Source organism: Nicotiana tabacum, chromosome 20 (genome assembly GCF_000715075.1).
Source record: "Nicotiana tabacum cultivar K326 chromosome 20, ASM71507v2, whole genome shotgun sequence".
Lineage (NCBI taxonomy): Eukaryota > Viridiplantae > Streptophyta > Magnoliopsida > Solanales > Solanaceae > Nicotiana > Nicotiana tabacum.
In genome coordinates this window covers 85,036,029-85,056,984 of record NC_134099.1, presented here as the reverse complement: position 1 = coordinate 85,056,984, position 20,956 = coordinate 85,036,029, and the positions used below count along the sequence as shown (strand labels likewise).

The 20,956-nt window shown below is 39.1% G+C and overlaps 2 protein-coding genes across 6 annotated transcripts; one reads left to right on the top strand and one right to left on the bottom strand.

Moving 5' to 3' along the window:
• Positions 1-227: 227 nt before the first annotated feature.
• LOC107775915 (uncharacterized) lies at positions 228-12,120 on the bottom strand. Of its 5 annotated transcripts, none has more exons than XM_016595718.2 (10): positions 12,034-12,120; positions 11,689-11,831; positions 11,303-11,584; positions 10,488-10,550; positions 3,906-3,945; positions 2,484-2,548; positions 1,693-1,806; positions 1,157-1,285; positions 925-997; positions 228-631 (listed from the first exon to the last, which is right to left on the bottom strand). In XM_016595718.2, exons 2-9 carry the CDS (start codon positions 11,764-11,766, stop codon positions 956-958), a joined length of 813 nt encoding a protein of 270 aa, XP_016451204.1. In that variant the 5' UTR covers positions 11,767-11,831; positions 12,034-12,120; the 3' UTR covers positions 228-631; positions 925-955. The 5 variants fall into 5 exon arrangements, with proteins under 5 accessions (XP_016451204.1, XP_075096875.1, XP_016451206.1 ...); XM_075240774.1 differs by having other exon boundaries at positions 11,303-11,579; XM_016595720.2 differs by lacking the exon at positions 12,034-12,120 and having other exon boundaries at positions 11,303-11,579; positions 11,689-11,972.
• Positions 12,121-17,943: 5,823 nt separating this feature from the next.
• On the top strand, positions 17,944-18,522 carry LOC142174444 (uncharacterized). Its single transcript, XM_075240237.1, has 2 exons — positions 17,944-18,064; positions 18,185-18,522. The coding sequence occupies exons 1-2, from the start codon at positions 17,944-17,946 to the stop codon at positions 18,520-18,522; spliced, it is 459 nt and encodes a 152-aa protein (XP_075096338.1).
• The last annotated feature ends 2,434 nt before the right edge of the window (positions 18,523-20,956 follow it).

Here is a 20,956-nt window from a genome sequence, read left to right as displayed (position 1 = left end):
TTTCCATATTGAAAGTTAAAGTGTTTATTTTTGAAATTTGAAATTTAAGAAAACCGGAGTATACCTGTGTGAGATTTCTATTATAAGAAGTTTAAGTATTTCATTTTATGAAATATTAGAAATTATATCCAAGGCCAACTATGATAAACTAGTGTGATTTGATAAAGTAGACACCGTAAACTATGACTGTCGGCTTTTCCTGAGAGAGTTTATGGATAACTTGAAATGACCCTTGTCAAACATGTCTAACAATTATATACAAACTTTTACCAAATAATTTTACAATGAGTGGGTGGGTGGGGTGGGGGTGGGACGGGGGAGGGAGAACTGCAAAAAGGCCAACAAAATGCTGATATTATAAAGAAAAGATGAAATGGAAAATAGTATCTGTATGAATGTTATCTTCCTCATAATCTAATGCTCTTTCACTATGTTTTCTTCACTCAGAATCTAATGATATTTCCCTTCTCCTCTTCTCCATTTGCCCCTCTATATATATAAGTGCAGTTCTCGTTCAGTCGAGCATTCCATGGTATCAACAACGGAGCACTACACATAAGACATGTCACGAACATGACACTTCAATCGTGGCCCAACTGAAGTTCCAAATTAAAGATGAAGCATAATCATCCTGTATGACACAAAAACCAAAGTAAGCTTAACTGGACCATGTTTGGACAAGTTCCTGATAAAATATAAGGTGTTGGGGGGGGGGGTGTTGGAGGTTGGAAGACTATTTATGTAGAAGTATATCTGCAGATATGGAAGCAGGAGGTTCTCAATCTCTATCTGCAGATATAGAAGTATATCTGCAGATATTTATGTAGACTTCAACAGCTCTTGAACTCAACCTCTAATAACCTTTTCGCGTCCTATTTAAAAATGGTATGATATTATCGGCACTCTAATCATATGAAAACCTACCAAATAGATAGAGAAATAAGTACGGACATAATCATTGATGGTTCCTCAGTCGCTCCCTTGATCTTATATCAGCCTACACATCAGAAGTACAAGTTGAGTTATAAAATATGTAAATTCACAAACCAATTAGCACAATTTGAATAAATAGTGCTGAGTCCCTATCAACTCCTTCACTACCAAGGAATAATGATGACAACAATGTATTGCTTCTTTTCAAACTTCTTGGACCTACCTGTCGGGTGGGCTCTGGAACACGAAATCTGCAAGTCATCTTCACAGTCTCAATTGCAGTGGCAAGAGATACACGATGACCAACTGAAATGAATATGGGCTTCAAAGAGCCCTGAGATGATTGCATTGCCTGCATAAAGATTTAATCAACTTGCACCTAATTTGGACCTTGTGATGAATACTACGATAAAAGCTCACAATTAGTTGACTCAACCCAAAGTTGGACCTTGTGATTTCTGGAACTAGTAGTTAAAAGAGTATTTTACGTTTCCCGTGAGACCAGCATATCATAATCTTCTGTGTGTAGTAAGATTATAACTTAATATTTCACAGAATATCAACCGGAAAACCAATACAACATACTGGAAACATTAAGTATAATGTGTAGTTGCTAGTTAGAAAACAAAAGGCCTCCAAAATCCACACCTTTTCTGAAGAGTGATTCACGGAAGGATTCATTAGAAAATAATTGAACATTACAGTTTACACCATAATTGTATTATTTCATGGACACAAAATAATTAACTAACTCCTTACCGCTCCCCAGGTACATCCAGAGTCCCCAATTAGGGGTAAGACATTTTCAGGAGAGTCCGCTGCTTGAAGGATTTCTCTTACCCTAGATTGTGTAAGACCATCCACATGGTGCAACTGGAAACAGATAAGAACAGAAAATATCTATAAACCAGTGCACAAATGAGGCAACTAATTATACAAAAATAATGCAATAGCCAAGTTTTAGTATCAATAAGAAGTGAAAACTATATAAACAAGTCAACGGGAAGAATACTAGGAGATATTTGCCAGTTAAGTATTCCACATAGAGTAATAGCCTGTTTGGCAAGCTTCTTTTGAGGCAAAAGCGCTTTTTTTTTGTCAAAAGTGTTTTTTTTCTAAAATTAAGGCGTTTGGCCAAGCTTTTGAAAGAAAAAAAGTGCTTTTGAGGAGAAGCAGAAGCAGTTTTTGGAGAAGCAGAAAAAAGTAGCTTCTCTCCAAAAGCATTTTTTTGAAAAGCACTTTTGAGAAAAATACACTTAGAAACAGTTTTTTAAAGCTTGGCCAAACACTAATTGTTGCTCAGCAGTACTTTTCAAATTAATTAGCCAAACACAAATTGCTTCTCACCAAAAGTACTTTTGAAAGCACTTTTGAGAAAAAACACTTCTCAAAATAAGTTGATTTTTGCGGCTTGGCCAAATGGGCTATAATTGTCAGTTGATCATTTCTGAATCCCAGGGCAAGAAGTGGGAACTAACAAAAGCACATGAGGACTGAATCTATGCAGATTTTCCATGAAACTTCAAGTGGACAAAGAAGTTTAAACTTACATTCTTTCCCACTCCAACAGTAGGAAGATCAGCTAAGACACCAATATGACAAGCCAAACCAAAAGCTGCAGAAGATAATTGGTGTTGCAGCGGCTTTAGCAAAAATAAGTGTGAAAAGGTACTGTTGGAACAATGAAAACAGGAGGAACCCCTATCTGCATACTCAGTCCCCAGTTGATTCATGTCCATATGAAGTCAAATATGCCAAATCTTCCAAGTTGAACAGTCAGTGATACAAAAGCCAATCATAGATGAACTAATCAGTAAAGTCAAACTCACTAGTTCTCTTATTAAATTTTAACAGCTATTTAAAAGCCAAACAGCATCGAACAAGAGCTGAATTAAAAATAAAATCACGCAAGAGGATAAGTAAAGCTGAAATATCTTTTCAAAGCCATGGCAGGAGTAGGGTTCAAACAGTTCAGACCTTGTCAACTAGCTTCAGAATGCCAGGAAACTACTTAAATTCCTTTTCAAAACATGAGAGTACCTAATACCATCTTGTTTGGACACTTGAATGACTTTCTTGATCAAGTTAGAGTTGATCTCGTGCATTTTCAATTTATTACATGTATAAAAGATGTGCAAGAATCACTTAGTTTCTATTGCATCCTGTCCTTCATAAGACTGCAACTTGCCTGAAACACCATTATGAACTATAATTCAAATTATTATCTGGAAAATGCATCTAGTCCTTTACTGAGTTTAATTTACCTAAAAAAGGTACTCTTAGCACCAGCATATGATTGCCTTCTTCAATCCAGTCAAATTATCATCAGGTTCAAGAAGATTATGATTGTCATTAATCATCTCCTATTGATAATACAAATACCGCAGAGTCAACTTAATGCCACAGGTTTAGTGCATTGATCTCTACATGTGAGTGAAAGCCTTAAAGAATGATCAAAACAGTCACAGTAATAAATTAAGCGGAGAGCAAATTAATTCCTAGTCTCTTTTCTTTGAAGAATGCATTAGCCGCACATATACAAAATCCAAGATCTAAAATAGAGAAATATCCAAAGAGAATAATTATTCCCTGATTTATTAACTGAGAACCAACTAGCCAATATGTGTAACGAGCCTACAAGATAGCCAAAAAGGTACAGAGAGATGGAAAACTCCGTGTGTATCAAATTACCTAAGCAAGTCCAATTAGTTATACATTTTTCTTAAAGTGGGTTTTAGGAATAAAAGTTAGTAATTGTTGGAAAATTGACACGAGTTTGGCTATAAAATGCAAAGATGTAGAATATGATGCTAGATGTGATCATGATAAAGGACGATATTTTTAATGTTTCTGAGTATCTTATTCACGAAAAATGGAGCGAGTATGGTATCTTCTAATGACGAGTCACCATAAACAATCTGCAACACTTAGGAATTATCTTTTTTCCAGCTAGAAATAACAACGAAACTTGCCTCGAGGATGAAGCAATCCATTGCCATCAACCATCAGTAGCTGTGAACATAAGCATTAAATAGATGTCAGGTATTAACTTTTTTAGTAGCCAGCTCACCAGAACAAATGCCAGTGGTGGGGGAGGAAAGGGGTCAGGAAGCTGTGGTACCAATACATCCTAGATCTCACCACTACTTTCAAAAGTTTTACCATTTGAAGCCTGGAGGTGGAAGGGGAAGCATGAAATAATCAAAAATCCTCTAACTAATCAAATTTAATGAAAGATGACTGAAAGATAACCACAGGATTCTTAATTCAAGGCATGAATGAATTATTAGCCAAGAATAACGAAAACCAACACACAGCAATTATAACAATCACCAAGAGTGAACTTGAAAGACAAGAAAATAAAGGAAAAGCGCGCGCGCGCGCGCGGGGGGGGTGGAGTAAACTCTCCTGCATTTTATTTTTCGGGATAAGAAGTAAACTTTCATGCACTTTCCTTTTGTTTAGTTAGCAAGAAACCTGAGAACTCGTTTATGATGTAAGAAAACTTCCTTACAATTTTGGTTCCAGAGAGGCTGAAGGATTTGAGGGAAATCCAAGCTAGTAACTTTATTCTAACCGTGAGAAGGCACGGGAGAAAATATGATATATTGATATTGTATGTGATGCAATACAAGAGGTGCTATTTATAGCTACTCTATACAAAGGGGATACTACTCCTATTCCAATGTGGGACAATTACATAGCTATCTCTAACACTCCCCCTCAAGCCGGAGCATATAAATCATATGTACCGAGCTTGTTACATATATAATCAATGCGAGGACTAGTGAGGGACTTGGTAAAAATATCTGCAAGTTGATCATTCGATCTCACAAACTTCGTAGTAATATCTCCTGAGAGTATCTTTTCTCTGACGAAGTGACAATCAATCTCAATGTGTTTAGTTCTCTCATGAAACACCGGATTTGATGCAATATGAAGTGCAGCTTGATTATCGCACACAAGTTCCATCCGACTGATTTCACCAAATTTCAACTCCTTGAGCAATTGTTTGGTCCAGACTAGTTCACATGTTGCCATAGCCATTGCTCGGTATTCTGCTTCTGCACTAGACCGAGCAACTACATTTTGTTTCTTACTTTTCCAGGACACCAAATTTCCTCCTACTAAAACACAATATCCAGACGTAGAACGTCTATCAGAAGGTGATCCTGCCCAATCAGCATCCGAGTACCCAACGATCTGCTCATGACCTCGATCCTTAAACAGTAATCCTTTACCTGGAGCCGATTTTATATACCGGATAATGCGGACAACTGCATCCCAATGACTATCACAGGGAGAATTCATAAACTGACTTACAACACTCACAGGATAAGAAATGTCGTGCCTAGTCACTGAGATAATTTAATTTACCAACCAGCCGCCTATAGCTTGCAGGATCGCTAAGTGGCTCCCCCTGTCCAGGCAGAAGTTTAGAATTCGGATCCATCGGCGTGTCAACAGGTCTGCAACCTGTCATCCCTGTTTCCTCAAGAATGTCTAACACATATTTCCTTTGAGAAATAACAATACTTGAGCTAGATTGAGCAACCTCAATACCTAGAAAGTACTTCAATCTGCCTAGATCCTTAGTTTGAAAGTGCTGGAAGAGATGCTACTTCAGATTAGTAATACCATCCTGATCATTGCCCGTAATAATAATATCATCAACATAGACTACCAGATAAATACATAGACTTGAAGCAGAGTGGCAATAAAACACAGAGTGATCAGCTTCACTACGAGTCATGCCAAACTCCTGGATAACCGTGCTGAACTTACCAAACCAGGCTCGAGGAGACTGCTTTAGACCATAAAGTGACCGACGCAAGCGACATACAAGGCCACGAGACTCCCCCTGAGCAATAAAACCAGGTGGTTGCTCCATATAAACCTCATCCTCAAGATCACCATGAAGAAAGGCATTCTTAATGTCCAACTGATAGAGGGGTCAATGACGAATTGCAGCCATGGATAGAAAAAGGCGAACTAATGCCACTTTAGCCACCGGAGAGAAGGTATCACTGTAATCTAGCCCAAATATTTGAGTGTATCCTTTGGCAACAAGACGTGCCTTAAGTCGATCAATCTGGCCATCGGGACCAACTTTGACTGCATAAACCCAACGGCAACCAACGGTAGATTTACCTGAAGGAAGAGGAACAAGCTCACATGTACCACTTGTATGTAAAGCAGACATCTCGTCACTCATAGCCTATCGCCATCCTGGATGAGACAATGCTTCACCTGTAGACTTAGGGATAGAAATCGAGGACAATGAAGATATAAAAGCATAATGGGGAGATGACAGACGATGATAACTCAAACCAACATAATGAGAATTAGGGTTTAGTGTGGTCCGTATACCTTTTCGAAGTGCAATCGGTGTACTAGGAGCAGGATCCGCAGTAGGAGCCGTGTCAGGTGCAGGACGAGAACCAGATGGGCCTGATGTAGGGCGCGAACGACGATGATAAGTCAAGAGTGGTGTTCCTGTGGCTGGGGAACTAGGAGGGATAACACTGGACTCCTCAAAAGTTGGTAAGGGTGAAACCTCTGTGGTTGAAGGTGGAGGAGGATTACTAAACTCCTCAAAAGTCGGTATAGGTAAGACCTCAGATATGTCATGGTGGTCAGCAGAAGTAACATCAGTTGTGAAGAAAGGGTTAGACTCGAAAAATGTGACGTCAGCTGACATAAGGTACCTATGAAGATCAGGTAAATAACAACGATATCCCTTCTGAACACGAGAATAACCAAGGAAGACACACTTGAGAGCACGAGGAGCTAACTTATCTTTCCCCGGGGCTAAGTTATGAACAAAACATGTGCTCCCAAAAACCCGAGGTGGAAGAGGGTATAAGGCTGACTGGGGAAACAATATTGAATGTGGAATCTGACCCTTGATGGGAGATGAAAACATCCTATTAATCAAATAACAAGCTGTGAGAACTGCATCGCCCCAAAAACGCAGCGGAACACGAGACTCAATTAGAAGTGTGCAAGCAGTCTCAATAATATAAGGACAAGATGTCTGATGAATAATTCCATGAGAAGACATAAACTGCTGAAACTGAGAAGATACATATTCTAAGGCATTATCACTGCGAAAAATGCGGATAGAGACACCAAATTGGTTTTTGATTTCAGCACAAAAACTCTGGAATATAGAGAATAACTCAGAACGATCTTTCATTAAGAAAAGCTAAGTACATCTTGAGTAATCATCAATAAAGCTAACAAAATAACGAAATCCCAAGGTTGAACTGACTCTACTAGGACCCCATATATCAGAATGAACCAAGGAGAAAACAGACTCTGCATGACTCTCAACACTACGCGTAAAGGAAGCTCGGGTATGTTTCCCAAGCTGACACGACTCACAATCTAATCTAGACAAACTGGATAAACTAGGCACCATCTTTTGAAGTTTGGATAAACTCGGATGTCCTAAACGTCTGTGGATTAGATCTGGAGGATCTGTAACTAGACATGTTGTGGAAGGACTGAGCGAGTTAAGGTAGTAAAGACCTTCTGATTCACGACCTGTACCAATTGTCCGTCCCGTACTGCGGTCCTGCATAATAAAAGAATCATCAATAAAATATATACCACAATTGAGGGCACGAGTCAAACGACTAACAGATGCAAGACTAAAAGGACAACCAGGAACATAAAGAACGGAATCTAGGGTGATAGAAGACAATGGGTTGGCTTGTCCAACTCCTTGTGCCTTAGTTTGACATCCATTGGCTAAAGTAACAGTAGGAAGAGACTGTGAATATACAATATTCGATAAAAGTGATTTATTACCAGAGATATGATCAGAAGCGCCTGAGTCCATGACCCATGGTCCAAGAGTACTAGACTGGGAAACACAAGCAAAAGAATTACCAGCAATAGGAGTGTCAGTCTGGGCAACTGAGGCTACTTGTGGAGATGTTTGCTTACTTGCTCGATACTGAAGGAGCTCATTATATTCTTCTTTAGATACAGAAAAGCCCTGGTTACCTGTAGTCTCGCTCTGAGCAACGTAGGCATTTTTGGGTGGACGGCCATTTAAGGAATAACACATTTCGCGAGTGTGTCCAAGTTTGTGACAATAAGAACACTTGGGTCTAGATCTCCCAAAACGACCGCCTCCTCGTCTATTCTCCATAGCTTGAGATGCCCGAACATCCAGTGTCTGGGATGCAAGAACAGAGGAATCAAGTATCTGTGATGAAATCACTGGGTGACTTGGTGCTGCAGCAAGGCGAAGTAATCGAGAGAATAATTCATCAACTGTAGGGACAGTCGGACTCGCCAAAATCTGGTCTCGTACTGAATCAAGATCATGAGGAAGTCCAGCGAGTGTAAGAACTAGAAACATTTTCTGTTGCTGCTCTTGTTGTTTTGACACACTAGCAGAAACTGGCATCAATGTCTTAAATTCCTCCATGACTGCCTGTACCTGACCCAAGTAAGTAGACATATCTAATTCTTGCTTCTTTAAGTTTGTCATCCGTGATATCACATCATAGAAGCGAGATATATCATTAGTGTATAACGTACGAGCCTTTGCCCAAACCAAATAACATGTCTGGAATGGCCGAAACAAAGGCATCAACTTAGAATCAATAGAACGCCACAAGAAGCTACATAATTGAGCATCAATTTTTGCCCAAAGCGCTATCGCCTTTTCATCTCCTTCGCTAGACTGTTTAATCAGATGATCTTGCACACCTTGACCTTTACACCACAACTCGACAGATAAAGCCCAAGCTAAGTAGTTTGAACCTCCTATTAAAGGTTCCGAGGTAATCATAACATTAGAGTTTCCAAAACTCATGCTTTTAGACCCAAAAACATCAATTCCCAAAGATATCTTGTAAATTATTACCAAATAAGAGAAATAATCAACTGTAATCCACTGAAAATAGAGTAAGGAATACTGAACCAGAATAGTAAACTACTGTAGCAGTTGGAAAGTTACTGTTGTAGCCGGAAAATATTCAAAGTGGTCGGAATGAAATAAAAACAGTAGGGGTAGGATCGGAATTACCAGAAGACCCAACTGTTCTGAAGGAACTTTTTCAAAAAATGGCCGGAAGTCAACTTTTTGAAATCACTATTCACGCCGGAAAAATAAAAAAGTGGTCGGAATTTGGTGTAACCTGGATGGGTAGGCTCGAAATTGCAAGGGAAACAATCTGTCCTGAAGAGTCGTCGCCAAAAAATGGCCGGAAGGTGGCCCACGCAACATTGGAACTTCGCCGGAAAATTTTCTTTGGACAGCTACAGTACCGCCGGAGATTTTCACTGGGATTTGGTCGCCGGACAGTGACTACTCTTGTGGTAGTGTTGGATTTTGTGCACAATACTGACCGAGACAAAGCAGACGCAAAACAACTTTGAAAGTCGCCGGAAAAAGGGTTCCGGTGACTGATTTTACTTCCCGGAATCGCTGGAATTTATGCACAGCGATAAATCTCTCACGATAGCTCTGATACCATGTGAGAAGGCACGGGAGAAAATATGATATATTGATATTGTTGTATGTGATGCAATACAAGAGGTGCTATTTATAGCTACTCTATACAAAGGGGATACTACTCCTATTCCAATGTGGGACAATTACATAGCTATCTCTAACACTAACTTTAGGCCTCTTTTCCACGCATACAACGAAAAATTTATTTCTTTTAGAATTATTTCATTCTTTTCACATTTCTCGGGTAACAAGTTTCTATCAACTTTCTTAAAATTCAGAATTTCAGACGCAGGAAAAGGCATAAGATTCTAGCTTCATCACAGCACATGGTAGGGGAAGAATCTCAATCCAACTCAATAATGTATATTGAACCTACGAGAGGACTATGTACAAAAGAAAAGGAAGGGAGGAAACAGAATTAGAATTACCAGTAGGCAACACATTTTGTAGCATAAACACTTTCCTGGCTGCATATTCATTGGAAGTCTAACTCACAAGAGAAAATTGCCCCTTAAGTAATTAATGAAACTACTACTTGCATAGATGTTTTTAGTCATCTTATGCTGCCCATTAGTTGATTTAAATAGGAACCATGAGGCTTTCGTTTGTAGAACTTGACAGTTCCAGCAAGTTAGGAACAAAATCTTCTACAACTACTGACTATTAATTAGGCATTAGCAGGTAATATCTCTTAGCTTTTTTCCCCCTCTCCTTTTTTCCTCTTGAGTAAATAATAGAAGGTAGGATAGAAGTAGGCAGGTCACTATTTTGAGGTAGAGGTTGATGTTGGGTTGGGTGTGGAGTAGAGCACTAACGGTACAAGGAAGGTGCAAGATTTGGTTTAACCAGCCAAAATCCAATTCACTGCCCTTCTTGAAGAGAATTATGGCTTCAATGTTTCTTTTACTTGGTAGATAACAAACTTAGAGTAAGCTTAATGTGAAAAACAACACTTGTATCATAACATTTAGCTGATTTGAGCCAGTATATTGACTTTAGAACAAAATTTGCACCATTTACGGAATGCGAAATAAGCAAGGAGAGAGGGGAAGAGTGGAGGAAATTCATCAACATTCACCTGTGGGTAAAAAGGATGAGCATTTTTCTTCATTTTATCCAAAAGCTCCAGGAGTACAGGGGCCTTAAAGAATCAGTTGGGCAAATATACCAGGTCAGTTCACATTACTCACAAGAATGTTGAGTTTGTATAATTAATATAAGTAAGATTCCAAGATTACTCTCTCACAACAAACATAAAAACAACATCCTACCAAATCTAATCATGTTCTTCTTTTTAACAATTTCAATGAAGATCATCACTATATGTTTCAATTTTTTTTAATTTTTTTTTATAATCAAGAAATCTCCAAGGTCAGTGGCGCACGGTTTTGAAACTCAATGGATTAAGTATCAGGTTTTTGTCTGCAGCAGGGTTTGAATTGTGACTTGCGCCTAACGCACACATCGCCTAACGCACACATCACTTATTACGCTCTTACAACTAGACCAAACTGGGGGCTTATATGTTCCAAAGTTTTAGCAAATTGATAAGTTAAAATGGGAACTCACTGCAGAAATAAACAATCAATAAGACATACTCCCTCCCTCTATGCCAATTTGTCTGGAATTGTTTGACTAAACATGAGTTTAATGAAAAATATGGAACTTTACGCTTAAGCTAAAAACGGATAATATATCAAAAGTACCCTTGTACCAAACGATAGTTTTTACATCCGGTATAACCTAGAGCAAGTCATATCAATGGCAAAATGAATGCAAAATTAACTAGTTTCCAAATATAGAAATGTGTTAATCTTTCTTGATGAACAAAAAGAAAAGTGTCAAACAAATAAGGACTATATTATATATTGACTAAAGATACATGTAGGAGACCTCTCTGAAGGCAAGGAAGCCAGGAAGATATGGAATGTGAAGTCTAACAATAGAAGAATCTTCATAAACAACTTTGAGGGTCTGAAAGTCCAAAACAACAAGTGTACCACAGGCAATCGATGAGTCTTCTTTTGAGAAACTCAAGTCAACCCCACCAACATACTTCAGCAATATTTCACAATTACTTCCTTCTTTTTCTCTTTCATTCATTTTGGGGGGTAATCTCCATTTGAAATCATCTTCAGTGATCAACTGTCTCTTTAAAGAATCTTGAATCCTGAGCTGATTAAAACAGTACCAAGTTGTAAAAGGTTCAAAATTTACTTGTGCGAATTAGTACTACAAAAGCATAATAAAGGAAGAGGATATTGAAAATTGGTACGTACCCAATCCATTTGTTGTGGACTCTGAAATTCAGTAGAGCAATTACGCTCTGAAGAAGTGGCTTCCTTGTCATCGTTCATAACTTTTCCACAATTTCTTCCTCAGCCCGTGAGATATGCACCAAATAAGACATTTCCATCGATCCCTTCATTAAAAATGAATAAATTAATTATTCTAAACATCTCTATCTGTAAATGAAAATGTTGGGTCGTTTGGTTAATCATATTGGAATAATAAATCTCTGCATAAAATTTCCTTATATGATAATATAGTGTATTTTGGCCATATAAGAAAATATAAACTATTGCATAAGTACAACCAAACAGGAATTTGGTTTGACAGTATACCCGCATTAAGTTATGTATGGATCTATGGTAGAAATGGCAATAGGTAAGTGTAAAATTCACAAATAGCCATTGTCTTACAGTTTTAAGTTTTACAAGTTGTCATGAATCTTATAGCCTCGTTGGACAAGCTTCTAAAAGCACCTTATTTTGATAAGTACAGCAATTTGTTATTTTGACAAGTATTTTCTGTGAGAACCAGTTTGTACTTGGCTAATTAATTTAAAAATCACCTTTTATTCTTCTCAAAAGCACTTTTCTTCCTTTCAAAAACTTGGCCAAACACCTTAACTTTTGGTCAAAAGTACAAAAAAAGCACTTTTGACCAAAAAAAGCTTCATCAAACCGGGCTATTAGTTGTGAAATGGACATTTATTATTTTTCAAAGTCAGGGAGTGGCCACGGGACATCTATGTAGCCTCTTTTAGCATCATATTTAAAACATAGTATCTAATTTTAGAAATTATTATAATTTTAGCCAATTTTGGTAAATTTCACACCAATCCAGCTGTTGCTTCTTCATCTTCTCGAAGGTTTGAAGTTTGACACTAGGTAACCAACTTTTAAAAACTCTGTAAATTTTGGCTATTCTTAATAAGCAAAAGGTGAAAAACATGTTTTTGCATATTCAAGCATCTTTCTTTTCTTATAGATATTTGAGGAACGGAGATAATTAGATAACAACATAGCGATTAAATTTGAGTTTAGGTTTTATGATATATTGGATAATCCTAAAACGTGATATCAGTTGTACTTGTCTTTAATTTAAAAAGTATAACTAAAATTTATTTTTAGAGTTAAAAAGTTAATGTAAAAAATCTGTAATATCTTTTAGAATGATACTTAGTTAATTTATTAAGAAATTTTAGGGGAAAATAAGGAGGGGATGAAGATCACATTTTGGGGGATGGGAGTTCGTGGGATGTGTTCCTTAATTTCAGGTTCTTACGCAACCATGGGATGTTTTATTTCTAATGGTAATGATCACACCCAACTCTAGTCCTAAAAAGGATAAGCGTTCGCTGCAAATATAATTCGGTCTAAAAGTTTGAAGTCGAATCCCACAGAGAACTAAGACTTAGCTATATCTGTTTAATATCACTAAGAAGACAAGTTTGAACAATTTTCTAAATTATAAAGATTGAGATTTATATTTCTAACTAATTAACTAGCAAATACTAGAAAGCGGTAAAATTATCAACTAACTAGACAAAGGGTTGGAGACTAAATTAAGGAGGTCTAGAGTTATGACTTCCTCAATTGTCGGAATCCTTCCAGCTATAATCCCAACAATTTCGCCAATGTATTCTCTACTGATCATGAGCACTTTAGGTGTCGTAATTCTCTCTCGAGCAACTACAATAATTTACTAGACATATTCTCTCGAACTACGCTAGTTGACTTCATCTAACCGCTCACTATAACCACATCAAGGCTTTGTTATTTCTAAACCTACCGTTAAACCCACTGTATTGATTTCTCACATACGTTAGGAGTGACGTTGTTCAACAACTACCTAAATAAGTACTCTTTCTCGAGCAGTACACACTAAATAGGCACAGTCAATTGATGGTCATTCAATCAACAGCAACAAACACGTAGTTGAACAAGTAGAGAAATCCAACGACTCAATTATATAAAAACATAACAAGTATTTATCCTACAAAAGGTTCCATCAAAACCCTAGATAACAAATTAGCTATTCATAATAGTATGCAAATATACATTACTAGAATTTATAACCAATAATGAAAATAGGAAGAAGAAAGTGAAAAACTCGTAGAAGAATCCTCCGCCTTGCTTCTAATGTGTTCTTGCCTCCTTAGGTCGAATCTCTGGTCTCCTTAGCCTCCTTAGGTCTAAATTGTATAAAAAGTCTGTCAAAGGTGCTCAAAATACCGTTTTTCTATGTATATATACCAAGTAGGATCGGGCCCAAACAATTATACCTTCTCCTATGTGAAAGGACACTTTTCCACATCAGGACGTCCGCGGTCGTGGATTCAACCGCGGATATTGGCCAGTTTCTACCTCACATACGCGGCCAGTGTGCGGCTGCGCACTTGTCGCACAGTTTTAACCTTGTTCTGTTAGGAATTTGGAAAAACGTAAAACGTAAAAGTTGTAGACCTTAGAATTAGATTTCTGGCCATATATTTTGGAGCTCAAATGGAGTTTTGAGCAAAAAGTTATGTACATGTTACTAGACACTACGCAATATGCCTACTCGATTCTTCGTTCGTTTTTAACTATCATCCATTGATCCTCGAACACGATACCAGCTTAATTCCTTGGGCTTTTACTCAAACTTCAAAGCTCCAAATTATTTGAATGCATTCCATAACATCTACATAGCTCGAAATCACTCTTAAAAGGCATAAAACACACAATTAATGCAAAACACTAGCAATTAAAGCTCAAACTCAATTAAGTGCAGTAAATTAGAATGTAATAAGCGACTAAAATACGTAATTATAGCCTACTGATATTAGGCTATATAGATGATATTTACACCTCAATATTACCATACTTTACTGTGGTTTTATAGGCAAATTGATAACAAAATGCTCTAATTGATATTCTTATGCTTCGTAGGGAATAATCTAAGCGAGAAAGCACTAAGGAGTGTTTTGAAGTCAATAATGTGAAGAAAACGCCCAATCAAGAAGTACCCGAGCATGAAGTGGCAAATTGGACTGAAGGAAATCCACCACGGTCGCGGTGGAACCGCGGTTAAACCGCGGCAGATCAAGTGGCGAGGAAGAATGTTTATTGTTCACCGCGGTCCTACCGCGATCCTACCGCGGTTCTGCCGCGACCGCGGTGAACTGTTCATTTGCCAGAAATTTAAGGGACCAAAGTGCAAAATCAGGAAAACTGGTTCCAAACCCTTATTATACTTTAGAAGCTCGCCCGCAATAGAGCTTATCTGGATTTTAGACATTAAAGGAGGAAGAACAAGTGTGAGAAGATCAACCAAACATTAGAGTTTTTCTATCTCCCTTTTATTTTCTTGCAATCTTATATTATGAACAATTTAGTAGTTTTCTCTTGTTTTGTTATGAGTATCTAAACACTTATCTAGGGTTGATGAACCCAATTGTTGGTTGAAGTTTTGACTCAACTTGTTATAATCGAGCCGGATTTATTATATGATTGTTCTACTATGTTTTATATGGTGATTAATTGAATGGGCCCTTGATTAATCGTGTCTAGTTACCTCTTATTGCTTGAGAAAGAATATTAGGTTAGATTGATGTTGAACAACACCACTTTTGGATAATTGAAGAGATTCATTACTTGAATTTAAAAGTGGGTTTAGAGATAACGAAATTTTGGTGGGATAATTAGAGCTGTACACATTGTCAGCTAGAGTAGTTCGAGAGAATGCTCTAGTAAATTATTGTAGTTGATCGAGAGATAATTATGATAACCCATAGACCTTAATCCTCATAGAATATTACGGCGAGATTATAGCGAAAGAGTCAAGATCTAAAACTAGCAATTGGGGACATCACTGCCTTAGACCTTTTACCATTGAATTATCTTTGCTTAAGCTTATTGTTATTTTTAACATTATTTGAAGTAGTTAAACAAAAACCAAATCTTTGTTGATCAAAATCTTACATCTAGAAAGTGGTTGAGTTGATAATAGCATTGCCAAAAAATTGTGATAGATAGGTTAGTTCTCTGAGGATTCGACTCCGAACTTAAAACTGGATTATATTTGCAATGACCTCTTTGTCCTTTAGAAGACATAGTTGGGCGTGACCAAATTTTGGCGCCGCTGTCGGGGACTAACAGTGTATTTATTACAACTTAGAAGTAGTGTTAGAATTATTAGTTTAAATCAATTTTCGAAGGTGTTAAACAACCTTTTTATTGAAATTCTCACGTTTGAACTCTTGTGAACTTCAAGTGTATGCCTAGAAACTCTTCGAGGACTGGAGAACTGCTTGAAGGATTCTCAGACCCTGAGAAAACATTCAGGGCATTGAACTGTGCCAACAAGAGGATCTACCAATCACAGCACCTACACCAGCTCGAATTTGACATGGGTGATGCAGAGAACATCAATAGAAATGTCGGGGATGTGCCAGCTCCCACAAATGTTGGAGTAGTGGCACCTCTTGTGCCAGAAGTTACACTTTATGATGAGGCACAACCTACAGCTGACAACCTGGCTACTGCCATTGTTGTGCTCCTAATTCAAGCGGAGACTTTCCAGGTCACCAACAACATGCTGCACCTTCTGCAAAATAAAAGATTGTTCTCCGGGTCACACATTGAAGACCCTCAGCAACACTTGAAAAAAAAATTGTCGATTTGTGTGGACCAAAGGCAGCCGAATGTGACCCCAGAAGCTATCAATCTACTACTGTTTCCGTTCTCTGTGACTGGGGAAGCTCAGACTTGGCTAAATTCGCTCCTAATTCTATTGTCACCTGGGAGGAATTAGTCAAGCAGTTCCTGAATAAGTTCTACCCGCCCAACAAAATTGCACGGCAGATTGATGAAATATTGCAGTACAAGCAGCAGAAGACTGAGACCTTGTAGGAAACTTGGGAAAGGTTTAAAGGGATGCTAGTGAAGTGTCCTCACCATGGTATTTCGGATCAAATGCTCGGGCAGAGGTTCTACATGGGGTTAGCTGACAATTTACCAATGTGGATGCTTCAGCTGGAGGTGCATTTTTGAGTAAGACATTCACCGAGTGCAAAGTCCTTCTTGACAAGATGTCCCAAAATTCGGGGTGGATGACTAGAGGTACAACACTAGCACCCATAATGCATTCTGTTCCTCTTGACCGAAATAATTCGCATGCAGAGAACATGGCCACACTCCTAACTCAGATGAGTATATTGACAAAGAAGATTGATGAGTTGGGTACGAAACAGGTGCATATTGTTGACACAACAAATAGAGGACTGTGCACACCCTGTGTTAATCAGTCTTATGTGTTCTTATGGAGTGGAGAAGGTGACAATCAAGGGATAAGAGAAGATATGAATTATGTCAAGAACTTTGGGGGTCAGAGACCAGGAGGACATTAGTGGAGACCGGCACCATATCAGCAATACAAGCCAAATATACAACAGTCTGGAGGTATGCAACCTCAAGGCCAAGTGGTGCCATACCAAAGGCAGCAGGGTTATCCACAGCAGAACTAGCAACAATTGATATATCAGCCACCTCCTCAGCAACAAGATAACAACATGATAGAGATCAGGGGTATACTTCAGCAACTCATTGGGACAAATGGTAAGATGCAGGAAAAGTTGGCAGTGCATGATTCTGCTATAAAGAATATTGAAACTCCGTTGGGGCAGCTGTCTATGGATTTAAACAACCGTCCCCAGGGAACGGTGCCAGCGGACACAAATATCAACCCCAAGGAGAAAAACTAGAATTAGTTGATGGCAGCAAGTCTCCGGAATGGGAGAGATTTAGACAAAGAGCAGGAAATGGCACAAGCCAGCAAAGAGACTACGCCAGCCACGCCAATTCCACTAGAGGTAGATGAACCAGCAGAACTTACTGAAGTGGTAGTTGAACTGGATCAGGGTGAAAAGGGTAAGGAAAAGGCGAGTGAACAAGCTGCAACAGGAAGTGCCTCTTATGCCACAGAACCCAAACAAAGAGAAGCCAGCAAGTAGTGCACAAAAAGTGGTACCTGCATCATTCCCTAAGAGACTGGTAAAACAAAAGAAGGAAGATCAATACAGGAAATTCATGGAGATGTTGTGACAAATTCAGTTGAATATTCCCTTGATGGATGCCTTGAGGGAGATGTTAGGTTATGTGAAGATGATGAAGGATATAATGTCACGAAAGCTTGATTTTCAGGACCTATCCACAGTGACTCTGACGTAGACCTGCGGCGTAGTAGTGACAAGACCTATGTCTCAAAAGATGTCTGACCCATGTAGCTTTACAATTCCATGCACTATAAGGAGTTATGCCTTTGCAAGGGCATTATGTGACTTAGGAGCCAGCATAAATTTGATGTCTCTGGCTGTATACACCAAATTGGGTATTGGCAGAGCTAGACCGACTTCTATGCTGTTGTAGCTGGCAGACCGCCTGGTTAAAAGGTCGACTGGGATTTTTGATGATGTGTTGGTACAATTAGGGAAGTTTGTGTTCCCTGCAGACTTTGTTATTCTGTACTATCAAGTAGATGATGATATACCTATCATTTTAGGGAGGCCATTCTTAGCCACTAGGAGAGCATTGATTGATTGTGAGACTAGGGAACTAAAAATGAGGCTGAACAATGAAAAAGTCATATTCAACGTTCAGCAATCTATGAGGAAACCCAATGAATATGCTAATTGCTCCTTAGTGGAGGCAGTGGATGTGATCCTGCACAAAGATGATGTGACCTTGACTGCTAAAGATCCATTAGAGGCTTGCCTAACAAACTTAGAGGAAATGGATGGTAACGGGTTAGCTGAGTGGGTCATGGCACTTGAAGGCCGAGGATTCTAGAAGAGGGAACCTCAGTACGAGTCCCTTGAGTTAGAAAAAAGAGCTACACCTCCAGCAAAGCCATCAGTAGAAGAACCACCCAAGCTGGAGCTGAAACCACTCCCAGCTCACCTCAGGTACGTTTTCTTATGCCCTGACTCTACTTTTCCTATCATTATATCATCCGGTTTGCTAGATGTGCAGGTAGAGTAGCTCCTACAGGTATTACAGGAATATAAGACTGTCATTGGTTGGACCCTGGCAGACATAAAGGGTATCAGCCCAGCCTTCTGTATGCACAAGATTCTCTTGGAAGAAGGGCACAAACCTTCCAGAGAGCATCAACGAAGGCTGAACCCGAATATGAAAGAGGTGGTGAAGAAAGAAGTGATCAAATGGTTAAATGCGGGAATCATCTTCCCCATCTCTGATAGCAATTGGGTCAGCCCTATCCAATGTGTGCCAAAAAAGGGGGGATGACGATTGTACAAAATGAGAACAACGAGTTGATCTCAACTCGTACAGTCACGAGATGGCGGATTTGCATGGATTACCGGAAATTGAACACAGCCACCCGGAAGGACCATTTCCCTCTGCCATTCATTGACCAAATGTTGGACAGGCTGGCCGGGCGATCACACTTCTGTTTCTTGGATGGATATTCGGGGTACAATCAGATCCTAATAGCCCCCGAAGATAGAGAAAAAACATCCTTCACTTGTTCGTATGACGTCTTCGCCTTTCGAAGAATGCCTTTGGGGCTTTGCAATGCACCTGCGACATTTTAATGGTGCATGTTAGCCATTTTCACAAACATGGTGGAGGATATTATGGAGATTTTTATGGATTATTTCTTCGCAGTGGGGGATTCATTTGAGGATTGTCTTCACAATTTAAGAAGAGTGCTCAAAAGATGTGTGGAGACAAATTTAGTACTAAACTAGGAGAAGTGTTATTTTATGGTACAAGAAGGGATAGTCCTAGGACATCGAGTGTCCAGTAAGGGAATCGAGGTTGACCATGCTAAGGTTGACGTGATTGAAAAGTTGCCATTGCCTACTTCAGTCAAGGCAGTGAGAAGTTTCCTTGGGCACGCCGAGTTCTACCGGCGATTTATAAAAGATTTCTCCAAAATTGCTAACCCATTATGCAAACTCCTTGAAAAGGATCACCCTTTTTTGTTTTCTAATGATTGCACGTTGGCATTTGAGGAGTTAAAAAAGAGATTGGTGACTGCACCCATCATTGTTGCACCCAACTGGGAGCAACCGTCTGAGCTCATGTGCGATGCAAGTGATTATGCTATAGGAGCAGTCTTGGGGCAGAGAAAGGATAAACTGATGCACCCGATTTACTATGCAAGCAGAATGCGTAGCGGTGCACAACTCAATTACACCGTGATGGAAAAAGAGATGTTGGCTGTCGTTTTTGCATTCGACAAATTCAGGTCATACTTAATTGGCTCAAAAGTTATTGTTTACACTGACCATGCAGCAATTAGGTACTTGATAGAAAAGAAGGAGTCAAAGTCACGCTTGATTCGCTGGGTTCTCCTGTTACAAGAATTCGATCTGGAGATACGTGACAGAAAAGGGACAGAGAACCAAGTAGCTGACCACCTCTCAAGGTTGGAAGGAGCTGAAAAGAAGGTAGAGGTTGAGGATATAATAGAGACATTCCCGGATGAATAGTTACTAGCAATGACAATGGAGGAAACACCATGGTATGCTGGCATTGCTAATTATTTAGCAAGTGGTATTGTACCTCATGAGCTCTCCTCTATTCAAAAGAAAAAAAATTCGTGATTGTCGGTCTTATTATTGGGATGAACCTCTTTTGTTTAAAATCTATATAGATAATATGATCCGGCGGTGTATCCCCGAGAAAGATCAAAATTCCATTTTGCAGGCATGCCATGCCTCACCATATGGTGGGCGCTTTGGAGGAATTCGGACAGCAGCTAAGGTGTTGGAGTCGGGCTTGTATTGGCCAACTCTGTTCAAGGATGCCCATACTTGGATCAAAAGCTGTGATGAATGCCAAAGGACAGGTAATATATCTCGCAGACATGAGATGTCAATGACCACAATTCAAGAGATTGAGGTTTTTGACATGTGGGGGATCGACTTCATGGGGCCATTTGTCAGCTCATATGGTAACATGTACATATTGGTAGCAATTGACTACGTCTCCAAGTGGGTCGAAGCAGCAGGTCTCCCAACCAATGATGCTAAAGGGGTAACAGGCTTTCTGAAGGAGAACATTTTCACACAATTTGGCACCCCAAGAGCTATACTCAGTGATGGCGGAACTCATTTCTGTAATAAAGCGTTCGCATGACTGCTTGAAAAATATGGAGTTTGTCATAAAGTGACCACCACATATCATCCACAATCAAGCGGGCAAGCTGAAGTGTCCAACAAGGAGATTAAAAGTGTCCTTGCAAAAACAGTGA

Bases quoted from the DNA above. Each gene is read 5' to 3' on its own strand.
- LOC107775915 (XM_016595718.2), bottom strand. From the start codon at position 11,766: ATGAACGATGACAAGGAAGCCACTTCTTCAGAGCGTAATTGCTCTACT. The intron at 1,807-2,483 runs GTAAGTTTAAAC...ATCTGTTTCCAG, and splicing joins CTGTTGGAGTGGGAAAGAAT to TTGCACCATGTGGATGGTCT. The intron at 1,286-1,692 runs GTAAGGAGTTAG...ATCTTTATGCAG, and splicing joins CTGGATGTACCTGGGGAGCG to GCAATGCAATCATCTCAGGG.
- LOC142174444 (XM_075240237.1), top strand. From the start codon at position 17,944: ATGTCTGACCCATGTAGCTTTACAATTCCATGCACTATAAGGAGTTAT. The intron at 18,065-18,184 runs GTATTGGCAGAG...TGTTCCCTGCAG, and splicing joins GGCTGTATACACCAAATTGG to ACTTTGTTATTCTGTACTAT.